At 42.7% G+C, this 18368-nt stretch overlaps 1 protein-coding gene across 3 annotated transcripts in view; it reads left to right on the top strand.

Moving 5' to 3' along the window:
* Positions 1-13306: 13306 nt before the first annotated feature.
* TRHDE (thyrotropin releasing hormone degrading enzyme) overlaps positions 13307-18368 on the top strand; it is a 351632-nt gene continuing 346570 nt past the window's right edge. For all 3 annotated transcript variants that reach the window (XM_070507330.1, XM_070507329.1, XM_014827110.3), the window contains exon 1: positions 13307-14423. In XM_070507330.1, the coding sequence (XP_070363431.1) occupies positions 13519-14423 (905 nt within the window). In that variant the 5' untranslated portion in view covers positions 13307-13518. The remainder of the gene's footprint in view (positions 14424-18368) is intronic.

Genomic DNA, 18368 nt, shown 5'->3' with positions numbered 1-18368 from the left:
TGAAAAGGTCCAATTCAAGACAACGCATTATACTCAATTGTCATGTCTCCCTAGCCTCCTGCAGTCTTGGAGAATTCTTAGTCTGTACTGACTTTCAGGACCTTGATACTTTTGAATATCAGTTATTTTATAGAAGTTTTCTAAATTTCTGTTTGTCTGATATTTCCTCTTAATTATAACCAGGTGTAAATGTCTGTTTTCACTGAAATGTTAGAGAAGTGATGTTGTGTTCCTCTCATTACATCCGAGCAGATGGTACGGGATACTGATTTGTCCCAATACTGGCAGTGTTAACTTTGAAGATTTAATTCAGATGGTATCTGTTAAGTTACTCCGCTGTAAAGTTAAGTTTTATTTTCCTTTGTGATTAATAAACATTTCGCAGAAAGGTGCTTTGAGACTATGTAAATTCCTTACGTTACTTTCCCCACAAACTTTAGCATTCATTGACGTATCTTGCCTGAATCCCTTCTACATGTATTAGTTGCAATTCTAAGAAAGAGGTTTCTTTTCTTCTTATTTATCCACTTGTCTATGATATCAGTGTGGATTTGTGGATTTCTATTTTATTCAGTGGGCTATAATCCAGACTCTTCTTACTTATTTTGATGCTCAGATTGCTCCAGATTGGTCAGTGGGAGCTTCTTTGAGGTGGCGTCTGTGTTCTTTGGTCATGTCCCTATCATTCTTTTGAGAACTTGCTTATTTTCTGCTGCACCAATATGTTCAAAGCTCATCCTATTCTTTCCGTGATACACCCTTAGAATCTCCAGTGAGCCTTGGAAGGATGTATTTAGACCAACACTTGGACGTGAAGCTTGCTCATCGCTACTTAGGTGTCATTGCTCTCAGGCCCTCTTGTGGACACACACACTTAAATAACTATATGTATAAAACTATATGTTTATATCCACTCTTCCAATCTCAATTCAGTGATCCAACACCACAGGGCTCATCTGAGCCCTTCCCCTTTCCAAATTTGCTCCCACTTTCTCCAAGCACTAAAACCCTGACTCCCTGTGTCTGGCTGATGACCAATCCCACTGGGCCTCTGCCCTGCTAGAAGCCCACCCTGTGTGGGCCCTGACTCCCGCCAAACTGCCTGCCTGCCCACTCCCAAACCCCTTTTGTGAGGCCCTGACACTCACTGGACCACCTTCCTGCTGCAAGGAGAGGAAGCCAGGCATCCCCACCATCTTCAGCTGGGCTTTCTGCACTGGCTGGTTATTTTGGCATCTTATAAATGAGTAGTGAATTGCTAGCAGTGTTACTAAAACAGTGGAGTCACAGCAGATGGGCATTTCATTTACTCAAATTCAACTTAATTAAAAATCCTGAAAATATTGTATATACTGTACATACTTTGTATTTACAACTGTATGTACACAGTGCTGTATAGAAACAGAAACACAAAACCATGATTTACTGTCTTTTGTGGGTATAATTTAGGGGATTTTTCAAGAGCAAATTTGGCCAGGGATGTTTCTTACTTTATATGCTGGCTTCAGAATCTAACTCCTGTGTGAAGTATGACTCTATTCTATGGCCTAAATTGTCTCAACATCTAGTCAAATTCTCCTTCCAGGAGAACACATCACTTTGGTTTCCCAAATTGAAGCTGAGAGGATCAGATCCTGATTCTAGATCTTATTTACCAATGGCTTATGCAGGGAGAATGATATAGTTTTCGTTTGTTAGTTCATTCTCTCTACAATGTCGATTAAAATGCTTCCAACAAATACTCTGATGCCATGTTTCAAAGCCAGAGATAGGGAAGAGCAGGGTCTCAGCACTGGGGCCATTCAGAGGAAGCCAAGCTGAAGAGCACCCCTGCCAGTCACCGAGGCCAAAGAGTGTTGGGCAGGGAGAAGGAAAGAAGCCTTAAACCAGAGAAAGAAGTAATAAGGGCCAAGAAGCTGATGACAAATACTACCAAATGGAGAATCCCCTCATTTAACATATACTAATAAGCACATTTAATAAAAGGCTCAGTGTATCCCACAGACTTTGCTTGTTTTGCAGATACACAAATGAATGTACGTGTCTCCCGTTCTGAAGAAGCTTTCAATCTAGTAGAAGAGAGTCATGGCAACAGTTACAAGATAGCTCAAAAGTCTTGGTATAATTTTTAGATTTGTACATTTTGATAGCTGTTGCTAAACTACTTTCCACAAAGTTTATAACAATTTATAATTATAGAGTTGGAAAGTCATTTTTAAATACGACTTTTCAAACCCATTTCACACAATAGCATAGGTACTTGAAAGGCACAATTTAAGGATTTAGATAAGAATTTTGAACTTACCTAGGATATTTTATCCCCACTTTTTTCCTCTTCTTGAGTTGTTAAATAAGTACCAAGGACGTACATGATGGTTTTCTGAGAAAAAGACCACAGGGCCCAGTGGTTGTATGTTTTGGATGTTGATGGCACTGGCCTGTGAGTACGTGTGAAAAATCATCTTCAGTTAAAGTACTGTTAACTTGTAATTTTGTTTACAATTCATCCCCTATAACATTTTTGAATGGCTATTGGGTAAATGAAGGGTATTCAGTTGTCTGAACTTCACAGAATCAGGTGATAATTTCATAAAACACTTCTCCCAAGAAGATTACACGAGTGGCAGAAACTTATTTTGAGGATTAGGAAGAAATTACAGATTACTTATAAGTGGTTATCAATAAATAAGCAAGGACGTCAAGAAATAAGCAAGGCATTTATCTTCTGCAGAATTTGATTTTTAGATATGGGATTCGCCCTTTTCCCTTTACTTATAGATACCTTATTGTTCTCAGGGAGCCCTCCCCGAGAGCCAGCTCTCCTTGCTGATTTACCTTCAGTTCTACGGAGTCTGTGAGCAGAAAGGTGTGAGCAAGGCTGACAAATCTCATGCTGTTCTTTATATCGCTGCTGCAGACGAGTCCTCGGGCAAGAGCTCTCCACTAGCCCACGGATAATTTAGAATGTTTTTCTTTTTCTTTTTATTTATTTATTTATTTATTTTTGAGGAAGATTAGCCCTGAGCTAACATTTATGCCCATCTTCCTCTGCTTTATATGTGGGACGCCCGCCACAGCATGGCGGTGTGTAGGTCCCACCCGGCATGCAGACCTGTAACCCTGAGCCACCGAAGCAGAACATGTGAACTTAGCCACTGTGCCACCACGCCAGCCCACATAGAATGTTCTTCTTTTTAGAACCAATTGCCTGGCAATTGAAAAATTCAAAGTGCTTTTTCATGGCATTATTGGTTGAATTAATTTTAAAAAGATCACTTCATTTAGACCTGTTTCTGTGTCTTCTCAATTTGCCCTCCTGTGAAAGAACTGGAGAACGTTGCGCTTTGGGAAGAATTAATTCAGTCAGTTCCCAATGGAACACTAGGAACTGAAGCTCCTCTGCCGCCCTTTCTGGAGCGGTGGAAACAATGGGAGGCAGAGGTCTGCAGCCAGCCCTAGGCCTGCAGAGCGAGGCTCCCTCCCAGGCGGGCAAGGGTAGAGAGGCTGGAGACGGGAGGCTGCGGTCCAGGCCCAATTCTTTCTCTTGTTTTAATGCAATTGCAACTCGCTAATACAGACAAGGTGTGTCAGGAGCATTAACCTTTTGAGCCTTAGGGAATCAGAACTGAGCACTCATTCTGTTCAATTCCTCATCTGGATTCTCTGTTACAATGTTGCGAGGATTTGATTACCTGCACATCCTAGAAGGTATAGCTCCTGCACTCAACATTTAAAAGAGAACTGCTATAGAACTCTGAATATTACACAGAGCCTGACTACAGGTAAATCTCCTAGAAAGAAAGCAATGATCCTGTAATCATGGTTTTAGAATCATATATTTGGATAGACCATCAGCAGTTTAGTTTGGCTCTCCTGGCCAGCACTCAAAATGAAGGAGTGGCTCAGAGAACTCTTTGTGCACTTTGTAACATTGCAGTGAGCACAGTAACAAACAAAACACTTTCATTCAGACCATATAGAAACATACATATCTCTGCCATCCATTTATACCTATCTCTGCATCTTTATAGATAGAAATAGATAAATAAAGACACATGCACACGGAAATAAGACATAGTGATCACAGAAAGTGTTTGTAGACATTAATGTTAACTTGTGGACATACATTGATTTTAAACACATCTTTTACTTTAAATAGCTTTGATTTTCTGTCTAGAAGACAAAAGAGAACATTAATAGCTATCACTTGCTAAGTTTACTTAGTTGAATGTTAGCGCTTCTAAAAACAAGTCAATATTTATTACTTTTCCACATTGGAAGATTAAAGGAATAAATGATCCTTTGAAACTGAAAATGAAATTCTCAGAAATGTCAAGTAAATATTTTGCTAAGTCTCACTTTAAGAGGAACTGAATAGAGATCATAAATGCCTTTTGACATTAAAATGAAAGGCTGTTGGTGCATAATGTAACCCAATTAATGTGAACCTGCTTAATTTGGAATCTGTAACAGAGTAGATATGAAATGTGTTTTGTTGCTTTGTAACTTGCTTTAAAAAAACCAACATATTTAACACGAATAGAATAAAAATGAGAAGAGGCTAAAATTCACCCCTGGAGTAAGCTATGTGGTGAATGGAGGTCCCACTTATCTGAAAATAGTGCAGCCTGGACACTGCCAACAACAGCATACGTGTCCAAGGAATCTTCTGGATGGCACTGCACACAGGTTCTTCAGCTCAAACTGAAGGCAGACACACCTCTATCACCAAAGCTGAAGCTGAAGCACGAGCATAAAACTAGTCATAACTTTTCATGGTTCACAAATAAGAAAGCCCTTTTCTTAGTGTTTGTTGTTTTTAGGTTATGTTCAGTGGCAGCCCTGCCAAGGCTGACGGAGGCCTGCAACTTGGATGTTGCTGTTCCAAGGTGCCTTTTCATTTGCTCCTGTCCCCAATCCGTAAGAAACTGAATATGTTTCAGAATGCCATGGAAAAGTTCAAATGTCAAAGGGTGCAAAAATTAAGAATAAAAATGCATTTCCTGAGTTGGAGAGCACAACATACTTTCAGAGACAAAGCGTATGACTTGATCAAGTTGAAAATGAGTAGGGAGGTAAATTCTAAGGTTTTTGCAGCATTACTGAGAGTATTTAGCTGCTTTGGCTCTATAATAAGATTTTAGCAAGTCTATAAAAATATTTAAAATTTTTTGTTGTTGCTGTGCTTCCAGCATAGACAACTGACAGCTTATGACATTCAGGTTATAGGTCAAATCTAAGGCGTTTTTGTACATCCAGGGAAAATTACTTTTCGAATAATGCATGGTACAAACTTAGACTCCTAATAGGGCAAAAGGGATTCAGGTACAGGCATTTACACTTTCAAAGTGAACAGATCACACATCGCTTTCACTTGCTCTGAAATGACTCCATAAATGCAATTTCAAAATTTATTTCTCCGTCATACCACAAAAGAAAACTTAGCAATAAATTCTAACACGTTTAGGTGTTTCAAAGAGGAGAAACTATTTTTTTGGTTATTCAAAAGATTATTATGGCATCTCTAATATATAGAGAATATTAGAAAATATGTAACACATTTTCTGTGTTTCCAATAAAAGAAATGTTTCAACTACTGTACTTTTTCCTTCTTCCCTTATAACTGCATAATTAAAAAATAAACTGAGTAAGGTAACAATGAAAATTCAATCTGATGTTAGAAGCAAGCTGCTTACGAGTAACTCAGATACAGGAGCTTTTTCTAAAACAGGATTAAGCAGCGATTTGAATTACCTAGAATCAATTCACAGGGGACACTGTTGTAGAAATGATGACACTGAGTTAAGAAAACATTTTTCTGATGGAAAAATCGTGTCAGAGCTTGTCACTTATGTTATCCAAGGTAAGTTTGTTGATTATCCTGTAAATGAACATCAATTTTTGTGCAGTCTCCAGTATTTCCAATATCTGAGAAAATGTTCTGGCGTCTGGAATGGCCAATTGCAGAATTATGGCCAATATCTTCCAGGGAAGCTGTTGCTTCTTGCAGAAAACAGAAACTGCTGCACATCTGAGTCTCACCGCTTGACTTTCTAAGACTGGCTTCAACACAGCAAGAGAAAAACCCCAAACACAAACCCTGCCTACGTATTGGTACTGGCTGAGCCACAAGGTGGCACTGAAGAGAAAAGTGACAAAAGTGAAGATTGCAGGCAACTTTTATACCAAATCAATTCTACTATGAGAATTAAACCTACTTCATGAAACAATCATCCAAATTTTAATATTCTAATGACTCCAAACATTCATACTCAGGTTTGTTGCTTTTTTTCCTACAGACTATTTTGGAGTAAAAAATGTTTTATTTGATCAAGCAGCTGGCTATTTTCAAAAGACTCAGTAGCTGAATATTTCCGTTTTGTTCTTTTGTAGGGAAGTTTTTTCCAGATGCAGACTGCATGGCCATTGTATGGTGATAAATTATGGCCATTTCTTTTTTATGTTTTGTATAGTGGCTAGCACTTAGTGTTCTTAGTATAAATGTAAAAAATAACCTATTAACATTATAATATTTATACTATAATGATATATTTAGACTTTTAATATCTACAGTAATAGCATATAAATCACTCTTTTAAACCACCAAGAAAAAGGCATTTTAGCCAAAGTCTAATTGTTCAAATTCCAAGAATAATTCCTGTATCTCCAAATACATATTTCACCTAGCTTTCAAGGCACCTGGAGAGTATTTCCTGGATGTGAATGGGAAAATGTTCTCAGAAAACCATGTATAGAGAAAGAAAAAATGGAGTGACATTGGCATTACCCTGAAAGTAAAGCGGCCTGGAGGGGCCTTGGTTATAGTGCCATGTGGTGGAAGGTACTGGGTCTTCTCTGGCAAACATCTCTGATTATGAGCAAGGGGAGGGTATAGACCAAAAAAAGCAGCTCTTCTTCAGTTCATGATTAAGTTATATGTTATTCACACACAGGCCTAAAACTTGAAGGGAAATATTATGATTCATCTTTTTTCTTAGTTTCAAAGTAGGCTGAAAAACAAAGCAATTTTAATTTTTACTATTAGTGTATAATATATATATATATAGCTTGTGAAATACTTTCTAACAGAAAATGTGTTTCTCATTCAGAAAGGCTGCACTTTGACTGGAATACTGACTGAAAACTATGTATATTTTATATTACTAAAAATAAAAAACCCCGTAAATCAAATCAGCTTTCAAAAATTCACATATAGGTATATGACCTCAAGATTAGTGATACTTCATTATTTAAAGAGAAAAACTTCACCATATTTCTCCTAATTTATTTATCAACCTATTTACAATGATCATTTGATACTCAAATTTAAGAAAATATTGTAATTACCTCATTTAAAGAGCTATAGTGATGAACATTTATATATCAAACAAATGTCTATTTGAAGTAAGTGCAGGTTTTAAGAGATAAACAATATGTTTTATTATTAAATGGAAGAAATGTGAATAAATGACTGGAAAAGAGAAAAAAAGTATGGATTAGAAGATATGTATGGAAGAAATAAAGCAGGATATTTTATGTATTTATGTGACTTTACATTAATGTTTATATAAATGTGCCTTTGAAACAGACAATTTTTGTGGCTGGAAAGAGGTGACGCACCATTCAAATACTGGAAATTTGAGTTGTCAAATAAGCTTAAGTCAAAGATATATTTTTTTAATGCATTCAAGAGGTAAGATTTCTAAGGTGCATAAACTACTTGGTCTACAGCATGAAAATAAGCTATAGTCAAGGCTTTCAACTATTTAGTTCTAAATCCAGGATGAATAGTGCTCTCTTTTTTTCTTTCTATCATTACTTTAAAAAATTGTAATTGTCATTTTGGTCAGGGTCATACTTCACTTTTATATTTCATCTAACAAACTCTTACAGACCACTTATCATGTGCCAGGCACTGTACCCTCCATGGAGGTGGAGACCATGGCTATTTGGTCTGGTGCCATACCTCCAGCACTCTCCTGACACTGACTTCACAATTTATGCAGCACATATCAATTATGCAACTGGGTAGCTTACATCTGGCTCACCTTTCAGGAAGTAGCGTGACATCATGGTGAGTGCACAGGTGAGGAAGCGACACTGCCTAGTTTGGAACTCTGCCTCTGCCACCTACTAACTAAATGACTTTGGGCAAGGCAAAATTTCATCTCCCTGAGCCTCAGTTTCCTCATTTGTCAAATGAGGTAATTAACAGCATTGACCTCATGGGATTATTTTCAGAATTAAAAGATAACGTAAAGTGCTTAGACAAATACCTGGTGCAAGGTAAGCCCTTGACAAATCTTGGCTATAATAATAATTATTATTATTAATTCTTCCTGCTGTATTTATCTAGAAACAAGGATTTGAACAACTTAAATTCATGGCAAAAACTGTATTGATATATTTAATATTTTCATTTTTCCAGCTACTAGACAAACAGACAAGTTCAACAGAAACATCCCTGGAAAGTTACCCAACTTCTTTCTGCTCAGAGAATTTGGTGTATATGATGTTTGCAGGTTTCAGGAATAAGCTGTAGGCATTTCATGACACATGCTTTGCCTTTTTATGGGGCTTTCATACTGAGATCGTAAACTGCAGAGCCCACAGTGAACACTGAAGAGTTTCAACCAAGCGTTAGAACCCCGAAGAACCAGACACGCCCTGGACATCCTCCTCCTGTCCTCTGGGTTGAACAGCTCATGCCGGAACTGGGAAGACACTACGGATATCTGCTTAGGCTTCTCCTGATATTTGCCGTCTAGAGAGGCCCTTCTCATACAGACTCGTTCTGTTTTGGTGTAAGTGTTATTATGAGGCTTTTCTAGGACTAATAACATGTAGTAATATATTAATAGGTTAGGGAATGTTTTCTTTTTAAGACAACTTTATAATTTCATAGATTTTTTGCTAGGAAAAAAGGCATAATCAAATTTAGATATAATTCCCACTCAGATTAATCTTTTAAAATAAATAGACGTCAGACAACTAACAGTTAAATGAAGGTGTCAATTGTAGTTGACAAACCACAGACATTAAGAAATTGCACTGTCTCAATTACAGCTAATTTTAAATAATTCTCCTCTTTCTATCTTTAAGATCTTGAGGAATGTCCTATTTAGAAGAGTGTTTCTTATATGAAACCCCTCAGCAAGGTCAACAGATGCAGTGGTCAAATGGTATGAAATTTTGAAATTATGTGATATAAAAATATGAATAAAATTTGCAATAATGTGAGTTTCCCCAAATTAAGAATTTCATCAAATTATCACACTCTCAAATTTCAAACTGCTTTTTTATGATTGCCACATGGCGGCACCACTTCAGCTGGTAAACAGGGGCTCGCACCATTCACTGTCTGCAGTGTCGGCACTGTGGGGGGCCTTCAGGAGCACAGGCCTGAGACAGCGGCTCAGTCTTGTTGTCACTGCCAGAATGGCAGTGGGGTTTTCTTCCCCCCATGTTCTCGCCAGTATAGTGTATTTTTATAAAGTCTCTTTACCCACTAAACTTTTAGTTTTTAATTGAATTTTCTTGCTGCTTATTGGAGAAGATTAATTAAAACCCCTTGAGAACATAAAGAGACTGGTGGGTTAGCTTTGGAGTTTTTTTCATAGACTTTGAGAACTGGAAGAGACCTCTGAGGTTACCTAGTCTAAGCCCCGTATATTAACACACCAAGAAACCGAGCCCGTTAAGAACTAGGTTAGGATAACTTTGGAAGGTGAGAGCAGACTGGGATCTGGTTCCTGCTCATGAGACAGGCTGTTTCTGGATATGAAGGGCTCATCATCCCTGAAAGGCTGAGTATATAAGGACACCTAAGTCGTGCCTCTACCTACAGACCAGTGTGAAGAAGAAAAATCAACTCAAGTGTAAACAATCAAAGTGTGAAGACTCAGAAGCCAGCACATTCACTGATGATGGCTCATTTTGATTATTTACAGGACCAAGGTGTAGAGTGAATTAAAAATAACTTCTGTTTGGCCTCATGTATATTAAACATTCAGATTGCTTTCACTTTTACCAGTCCCTAAATCACATATGGCCACAAAAACGTCTTTAAAGACTTGTATTAGCTAAAGAAAATAATCATGAAATTCTCCCAACAGTAAATGTGTTTCTGAGAGAAACATCAGGCACCCTGGAAAGTCATTCCCCTGCATGGGCCTGGCAATGCCAGAGTCAAAACCATCTCTAATTCAGTGATCTACAATATCATGGCAGCTTCTGTATAGGAATGTTAGTGATTCATCTCTTTAATATTTTTGTTAGGTACACAATCTGAAATTTCGCCTTTTTTACATTTGAGGGTAGAATGGAGATTTTCTAGAGAAGTAATATTAAAAAATTACTTTACCAAAGTGCTTGTTTCTCACGGGAAGTGTACTATATACTTTCAGAAATTAAAAAATGCAAAACGCACTGAGACCCTTTTGTAACAGCGATATGAGAGGAAAACATATTTACTCACTTGACCTTGCTATTCTGTTTATTGGATAAGATTACAATATAGGAGAATTAATGTTTTAATAAGCTTGTGTCCTCTTCACTTGGGTCTGAAAAAAAAATTCATCCACTAATTTAATCACAGTCAGTAAAGACTTTACTAATTGGTAAATATATTCCTTAATTCCAAAATATTTGAGTTGCCTTGTAGTAATTTTTAGAAGTAAATAAACACATTGATAAAATACAAAGAACAGAAATAGCTTTCTATGAATCTTTTCTTGACTTATCATGCTAGAGAGAGGTCTTAAAGATGCCTTAGCAGGTAGCCTCTCAGTTCAGGTGTGAGTCTCAGACTCCTGGGGGTGATTCCAGGTCCCTCTGATCCTGCAGATGAGTTGAATCATGGACTTTAGATCAATAATCCTGAATTGCCAGATTAGTACTCTGAGGTCAGAGACATCTGGTGACCTGCTAAGAGTCACATAGCTCTTTTTGCCTGCCTGTACCGTATTTCCTGATTCTGTGAAAACTAAGGAACCCCAACTCCTCAACTCTTAAAATTCATACAGTCAGATACATATGGATGGCAAGAGCTTAGAGATTTAAAAATGGAGCAGAAAAAAGTAACTTGAACAGAATGTGGCATTTCCCTTGGTCTGTTGCTAACGGCCCACATACAACATGCTTAAAAACACCCCACCCTGCCAGTTCCTTTCATCATCATTTAAAAGCGATTCCAATGGACATTAGAATGTATGGCATTGGGACTGTGTCCCATCTGGGGACAAATGTGAAAGAGCTCCAGCAGCAGGGCTGTGTTCTCAGTGGCTGTCAGGCCAAAGGTGATGTGTATTTGGTCTCTTCTCGTTGGTCATGCTTTTAAAGCCAAACACAATCTTTTCATTGTAGCTTTTCAGGACTCCAAAGCCAGAGCCTTAAACATTCCTGTTTTTAAGAAAAACAACTATGTTCATGATTTTTCAAATGTTTTCAGGATTTGAAGATGTGAAAGAAACATGTAACAAGAAATGACTTCGTTCTCTTTTTATTCTGCACTTTACTCTTTTATTGACTCTGAAGATCATCACACTGTTTTATTAAAAACCAGGGACTCTTGCCTCTTAGCTGTCACCTTTGGGGGGGCTGTTTTCTGAATATCGTTCTAATTAGAGTTCTTCACACAAATTTGACAGGTTGGATATCCCATATATTCATGCACACTGTGCACTAGAATTTAAAACTTTTGTAAACTTGAACAAGGGTCCACAAACAGCCAATGGTCTAGGAACCTGTCTTGATGCTCCTGCTGTCAGCAAACACTTCCTACGGATAACTGTTCTAAAAAAGTTTAAACAATTTTCATGATAACACTGGAAACTGCAAAAAAGTAATTGTGGCTATGTGAAGTGAGAAACTGACCAATCATGGACCACAGCTGCCCACTGTTCTGGTAAGTCTAATGGGCTCACAGCCCAGCCTTTCTCAGTCTCAAGTTCTTCATTCTGAATGTTACAGTGTAGGCATTATATTTTAATCATTTCCCCAATTTAAAAATAGAAATTATTCCATGGGAAATACATCTCTTTTTCTTCAGCCTTTACTTCCGGAGGATTCTAACGCTTCCTTGCTAGCCCTTATTTTAGCGCGGCGCTCTTGGACACATCGCGCATTATAACGTATGTAGTCAGGCTCTGGAGAATTTATTTCAATTTACATACAATCCTCCAAATCCCCTGGCGAGTTTAACATGAAATCTGACACAGCCGCGTCTCCCCAGCGGGATCCTCCTGCGCTCTGGGCGGTATCGCCAAAGGTTCCAAGGGTCCCTCTGGGTTGGCGCGGTGGGCTACGGAGTCGGGAAGAGGGGTGACTGCGGGCTCGCAGCCCTGAAGATTTACACTGTGCTTCTCGCAGGGGGCTCGGCAACCCCCTCGGTGGCTGTGGGTGTCTTGTGTGACAGAGCGGAGAAAAGCTCTCTCATCTCCTGGCGCCTGCCTCTGCCGCTCAGCCGCTCCCCGCCCTCCCGGCGGCCCTGCCTCCTCGCCTCTCTCGCTCTCTCCTTTGCCTTTCTCGGGTAGTTTCAGGCCCTGAATGCAGCCAGGGTAGCCTTGGGAATCCAGACCTGGAGCCTGTGTATACACACACACGCGCGCGCGCACACACACACATGCACACGCACTCGCACACACGCACTCCGGCTCTCCCCACGGGGCTACGGAGCAAACCCGGAGCTTCATCTACCTGAAGGGGATGGCCCGGCTGGACACTTCTTGCTCACTTGTCATCTCCGGAGGTCAGAGCAACGTCGGAACGAGAGAAGCCCGCTATCGGGTCTGCAAGCCCACGCCGTTTGCCGCCACCGCTGCTTAAAGTGTCCGAGGTGGAGGAGAAGGCGTCTCCAGGACAGATTCCAGGCGCGGCTCTGCGGCCCTGGGACTTCACCCGGCTGGTGCACCCGGTCTCTTCCTCCTTGGCCATCGTCTTGTCCCCGGCTGCGGGCGCATGGCTTCGGCGCCTCCGCTGCTGCCGCCGCCACCTCTTCTGCGAGCACATCCCACCCAGAGGACAGAACGCCGCCGCTGGAGTGGGGAGAGAAAGCGGAAGCCCTAACTTCCCTCCCCACGGCTCCTTGTCCTTTCCAGCCCAGGATCTGCTGGAAGGCTCCCGCGGAAAGCCAGGCGACAGCTCTGCACAGGGGAGGGTGAGCCGGAATCCGCAGGCGCGGAGGGGTGGGGGCAGTATGTGTCCGTGCGCCCGGCGCCCGCCGGAGAAGTAGCGCGCCGGGGCGAGCCAGACGCTTTCCAAGTTGGGCGCGTCCCAGAGCTCAACGCCCCGCGCCCTGGCCGCTGGTGTCCAGAGAGAGGCGGGCTAATGGCGGGCGAGGCTGCTGTCGCCTGCGGCCAGAGACCGTCTTAAAAGAACCCGGGCCGGCATCCCCAGGGTCCCAGCTTGCGTCGTGCCCTCCGCCCGCGTGCGCTGTCTGATGCCTGCGCTGGCGGTGGCCCGGGTGGCCCGCCCGCGGGGGGTGCCGGAGGGGGCGGGGGAGGAGGAGGCGGCACTGTGATGGCCCTGGACGGCGAGCGGGGGGAGCAAGAGGAGGAGAAGAAAAAGAAGAAGAAGAAAAAGAAGAGGAAGAAGAAGAAGGAGGAGGAGGAGGGGGCTGAGAAGAGCAGCTCACCCTTCGCGGCCACGATGGGAGAGAACGACGCCGCGCTCCGAGCGGGCGGCAGGGGGCTCTCAGACCCGTGGGCGGACTCCGTGGGGGTGCGACCCTGCACCACCGAGCGCCACATCACGGTGCACAAGAGGCTTGTGCTGGCCTTCGCCGTGTCCATCGTGGCGCTGCTTGCGGTCACCATGCTCGCGGTTCTGCTCAGCCTGCGCTTCGACGAGTGTGGGGCGAGAGCAGCGCCCGGCGCCGACGGCGGTCCCACCGGCTTCCCAGCGCGAGGCGGCAACGAGAGCCTTCCGGGGTCGGCCCGGCGCCACCCCCACGCCGGCGGGGACCCCGGGCAGCCCGAGGCGGGGGAGGCCGCCCCTGGAACCCCGTCCGCTCAGCCACCGTCGGAGGAGGAGCGCGAGCAATGGCAGCCGTGGACACAGCTGCGCCTCTCGGGCTACCTCAAGCCGCTGCACTACAATCTGATGCTCACTGCCTTCATGGAGAACTTCACTTTCTCCGGGGAGGTCAACGTGGAGATCGCGTGCCGGAATGCCACCCGCTACGTCGTGCTGCACGCCTCCCGGGTGGCGGTGGAGAAGGTGCAGGTGGCCGAGGACCGGGTGGCTGGGGCTGTCCCTGTGGCCGGCTTTTTCCTCTACCCGCAAACCCAGGTCTTAGTGGTGGTGCTGAACAGGACCCTGGACGCGCAGAGGAATTACAACCTGAAGATCATCTACAATGCCCTGATCGAGAACGAGCTCTTGGGCTTCTTCCGCAGCTCCTACGTGCTCCACGGGGAGAGAAGGTAGGAGGGAGGCGGTCCCGGCACGGCCCCACCCCGCCAGGCTGCTCTAACCCTGAGCGCCGGCGGCCCCGGGGACCCGCTGGCTTCTGATACCGGGAAGTGAGGGGTGGGGGAAGGAAGCGAAGGTGGGGTGAGACTATCACCCAGGACCCCCGGGGTCTCCAGGATGCTTGGGTTCTCACTGCTGCCAACTCCAGGAACTCACCAGTGCCAAACGACGAATGCCACCCCCTCCTCTAGTCTGGAAGCCCCCCTCCTCTGGTCAAATTTCCTTAGCCAGCCCGGGCGCACAGCTCTTTTTACTTTTTAAAGGGTAGTGTGTAATCTGAGCAATGCCAGGGTGACATCAAAAGCCTGCCAAATTACCGTCGAGGGAAAATACGTGAGCGCCAGAGGCCAGGGCAGCGGCGCGTCCCGGTGAGATGTCCGCGCAGGGTAGGGCCGGGGAACGTTCCCGCCTCCCCTCCTCGCGCCCTCCTCGCTGGGCATCCGGCAGGCACGCAGCACAGGAAGGACTCGGGTTGCATAAAGTTTTCCAAAACTGAAAGTCGAGATTCGGGGCTGTAAGAGCCAGTCCGGTGACAGACTAAGGGAGTGGGAGCGGGGGTGGCGGCTGCCGTGGCCGAAGCCAGCGAGAAACGCCGGCTCTCTGCTCACGCACGCGGCGACTCCAGTTGCTTGTTCTTGAGTTCCTGCTTCCGGAGATGGCTCCCGCGCTGAAAGGAGGAAAGCTGGCGGCCAGTCTTAAATACCTTGTCAGTGAGCGCCTTTGATGCTTTTCAGATTTGGATAGTGTTCGATTTTTATTTTTTCGAGAGGCCGTGGGGCTTTTCACCACTTGTTTGGAGCTCAGACTCCGTAGTCCAACAGAACTGGGTTCGAATCCCAGCTACAACTCTGGCTCTGGTGAACCTTGAGGAAGCTGGTTAATCCAAGTCACCAATTCCTGCCAATGACTACCTCCAGGGCTTATTGATCAGCATAGATTAACCGGATCTCACAGGAGCCTTGTGGTGTAGGTGTATCAGCACTCCCTGTTCAACAGCCGGGGCTCGGAGGCAGCTGAAGTCCAGTGACTTGTCTCAGAGTGAGCCCAGAAAGCAGGGATCAGACCTGGGTGCTTTGGCTCCAGAGCCTGGCCTTGGGCATGATAATAATAATCCTACCCTCCTAGAATCGTCGTGGGGGTCCCTGAGTTAATGCATTGACAAGCAGTTACCCCTAAACCTGGCATACAGACGGTCCACCATAAACTTTAGCTGTTGGGAGTTCCCAGAGATAGTAAGCCCTCAAGCATATTGGTGAATGAATAAAGAAGTGATTCTTGCTTTTGGCCCTAACTTCGGTTAATTAAGTGACTGTAGGGCCAGCGAACAACTAAAATGAACGTGAAAATGAAATCGACAACCTTTGAAGCAGAGCAGGTCAGAGGTGAGTGATGATGCCACTGGCAGAGCCTGCCCTGTTCTGAGTGGTTCTCACAACAGCAGAAAACGTGGGCTCAGGGGGCACAGCTGCCTGAGGTCAGCAGGCTGGTCCGGGGAGAGCTGCCACTCCAGCTTTGGTTTTCTGAGCCCTGGACCAGGGCCTGTGGTGTCTAGAAACTCTCAGAAGAAGTTGTTATTGTATAAGAGGCTGGGGAAATTTCAGTGTGTTATGGGGGAACACAAACGTTTCATTATTTATAGAGTGCCATGAAGTGACCTCATGTAAATAAGTTGCCCAGTGCTTTAGTATTTGTCTGATACTTAAAGCCTCTGGTAAGTAAATGTATAAATTACTCACTTTCAAACTCCTAACATCAGATGTGGATAATTTAAAACCCCCTTCCATCACTTCTTCCAATGTGTTCTAAAGTGTACAGATTGAAAGTATGTTTTTAAGCCCACGAGCATTTCTATGGGGGGAAAGACGTAGAAAGCAAATTTGAATGTTAGGTTTAGAAACAAGCTTGTAATGTCAAAATGTCAGTAGTGAGAGTTGCATATAATTACTGATAAATCCTGTGGTGGTGAAATAAATACTTCCAACAAATCCTGGTTTTTGAAGCATGCCAAAATATATTTGGTGGAACTGAGCTTGTTTTGGTCAGTGCTTTCAAATTAACAGGAATCTTAAACAGACCAGATGTTTCTGCTTGACCCATAACTGATTTCTTGCACCCCTAGTGCATGTTTATATTCAAACTCTCTCCTTCAGTTTATCCCAAAGATGTAAATAACTCGGTTGAAAGTTTAACCTAGTGCACATGTGGCTAAACTCTGCATCCCAGTAGAAATGCCAGATTGGGTGTTTCCAAATAGTATCTTAGGGAAAGTCCTTGTTCCACTTTTTTTTCCTCCTTCAATACCAGAGTGAATATGATAATTTCTTGGATGTTTCTACTAGAGTTGATAAGGCAGAGGAAATCTAATAAACCATTTCACAATTATGTCAACATTACATACATTAAACCATTATTGTTTTGGTGGTTGTTGTTACTATGCCTACTTGGAGAATTTTAAACACACTGATATCAAGAACTCAGTTAGGGTTGGACTTTTATAGGTGATGATTTTGTTGCCCAGATAAAATGTAAGTTGACATTTTAAAACATGCTTTCAAAAGGACACAGATGCAAACTCTAGGTTTTCATTTGATTTATGACTAAATATCTTGGTCTTTAGTTAGTCATAATTTTTGCCAACTTAATTATCAGATAAATTCTGTAATGAAAATAAATATTTAATTTGCCAAGGGGGAGTCACATTGAGCAACTTGAAATATTTAAAAGAGCAATACTACAATTTAGTTCACCTTACTTAACCTATGTGGAAACAACTCATTAATACTCAGTCCATCTGGTTCTTTGCCTCACTCCTCAGAGGTCTGGGAGAGAGAACTTGGGCGAGGGCAGGAAGATTCGGCTTCACTTGTACTGTATACCTTTGATTCCGGGACGGTTTCACAGCCCACTGGGTGTTGGAGGGGGCTGGTTTTGTCCTACAGGGAAGACTTACCTCTTGTGGTTCCCATACCGCAGCAGGGAAAGGTTAGAAGACAAGCTCCCCATTGAAGCGTGAGGTTCCTATACTTGAGGCAAATCCTCTACTCTTGGTTGATCACTTCGCTGATGGGAAAATTCAACAACCACTTGTTGAATGTTGAAAATAAATAGATTCTTTTAAATGTGAAATATGTACACACAGTGGTAAATTATCTCCATTAGGCAGAGTCCATATTCACTTTTTCATCAAATACGTGTGTAGCAAGCAGATAAAAAAGGGTGCATATTTATGCCGTACTATCCTACAGTAGAATATGCTTGCTTAGAACTTGGTAAAATGTTCATTTACCAGAAGTAATTGCTGCTTTGTGGTAACCAGATGGTGAGCATACCCATGTCAAAGTAGGGTACCTTAATTTAGGTTCAGATGGTCAGATTGAAAAAGGAAATTTACCCAAAGTAAATGAACATTTTATTCACTTTCAAAAGGGAGACTTTTTCTTTGACAAACTTCAATTGGGTCTATAACATGCCACAGTGACAGAAGACAGAATGAAAAGAGGAGGTCTTTTTCTATCAAGGATTATGTAGGAGAAACCATGATCTCTGAGTGAAATGGCAAAGTAACATTGTGGTTCTCAAAAAGAGTCTCAAAAAAACTCTTTTGCAAAAATCTTGTGTTGAGCATAGAGGGTTTTATGGGTGGGCATTTAATCTTTAGTGGTGTTAGTGTACCTGGTCTGATGCCTTGTACTTTTTCTGGAATGAATTAATAATCATAATATTTAATAAAAACAAGAAAACCACCACATTGTTTTTCTGTTGGAAGCAGCCTCATTTCTCCCATTCACGCTGGGGAGGAGATATCTTTATGTGAACAAGTTGGGGTAGATGGCCTTTTGTCCATGAATGGAAGGCTGTGAACTAAAAATTTGTGAGCACTGTTTGTTTCTGTGAAA

This window comes from Equus asinus, chromosome 4 (assembly GCF_041296235.1).
Source record: "Equus asinus isolate D_3611 breed Donkey chromosome 4, EquAss-T2T_v2, whole genome shotgun sequence".
NCBI lineage: Eukaryota > Metazoa > Chordata > Mammalia > Perissodactyla > Equidae > Equus > Equus asinus.
The sequence above is the reverse complement of the archived record's forward strand: the minus strand, read 5'-3'. Positions and strand labels throughout refer to the sequence as shown.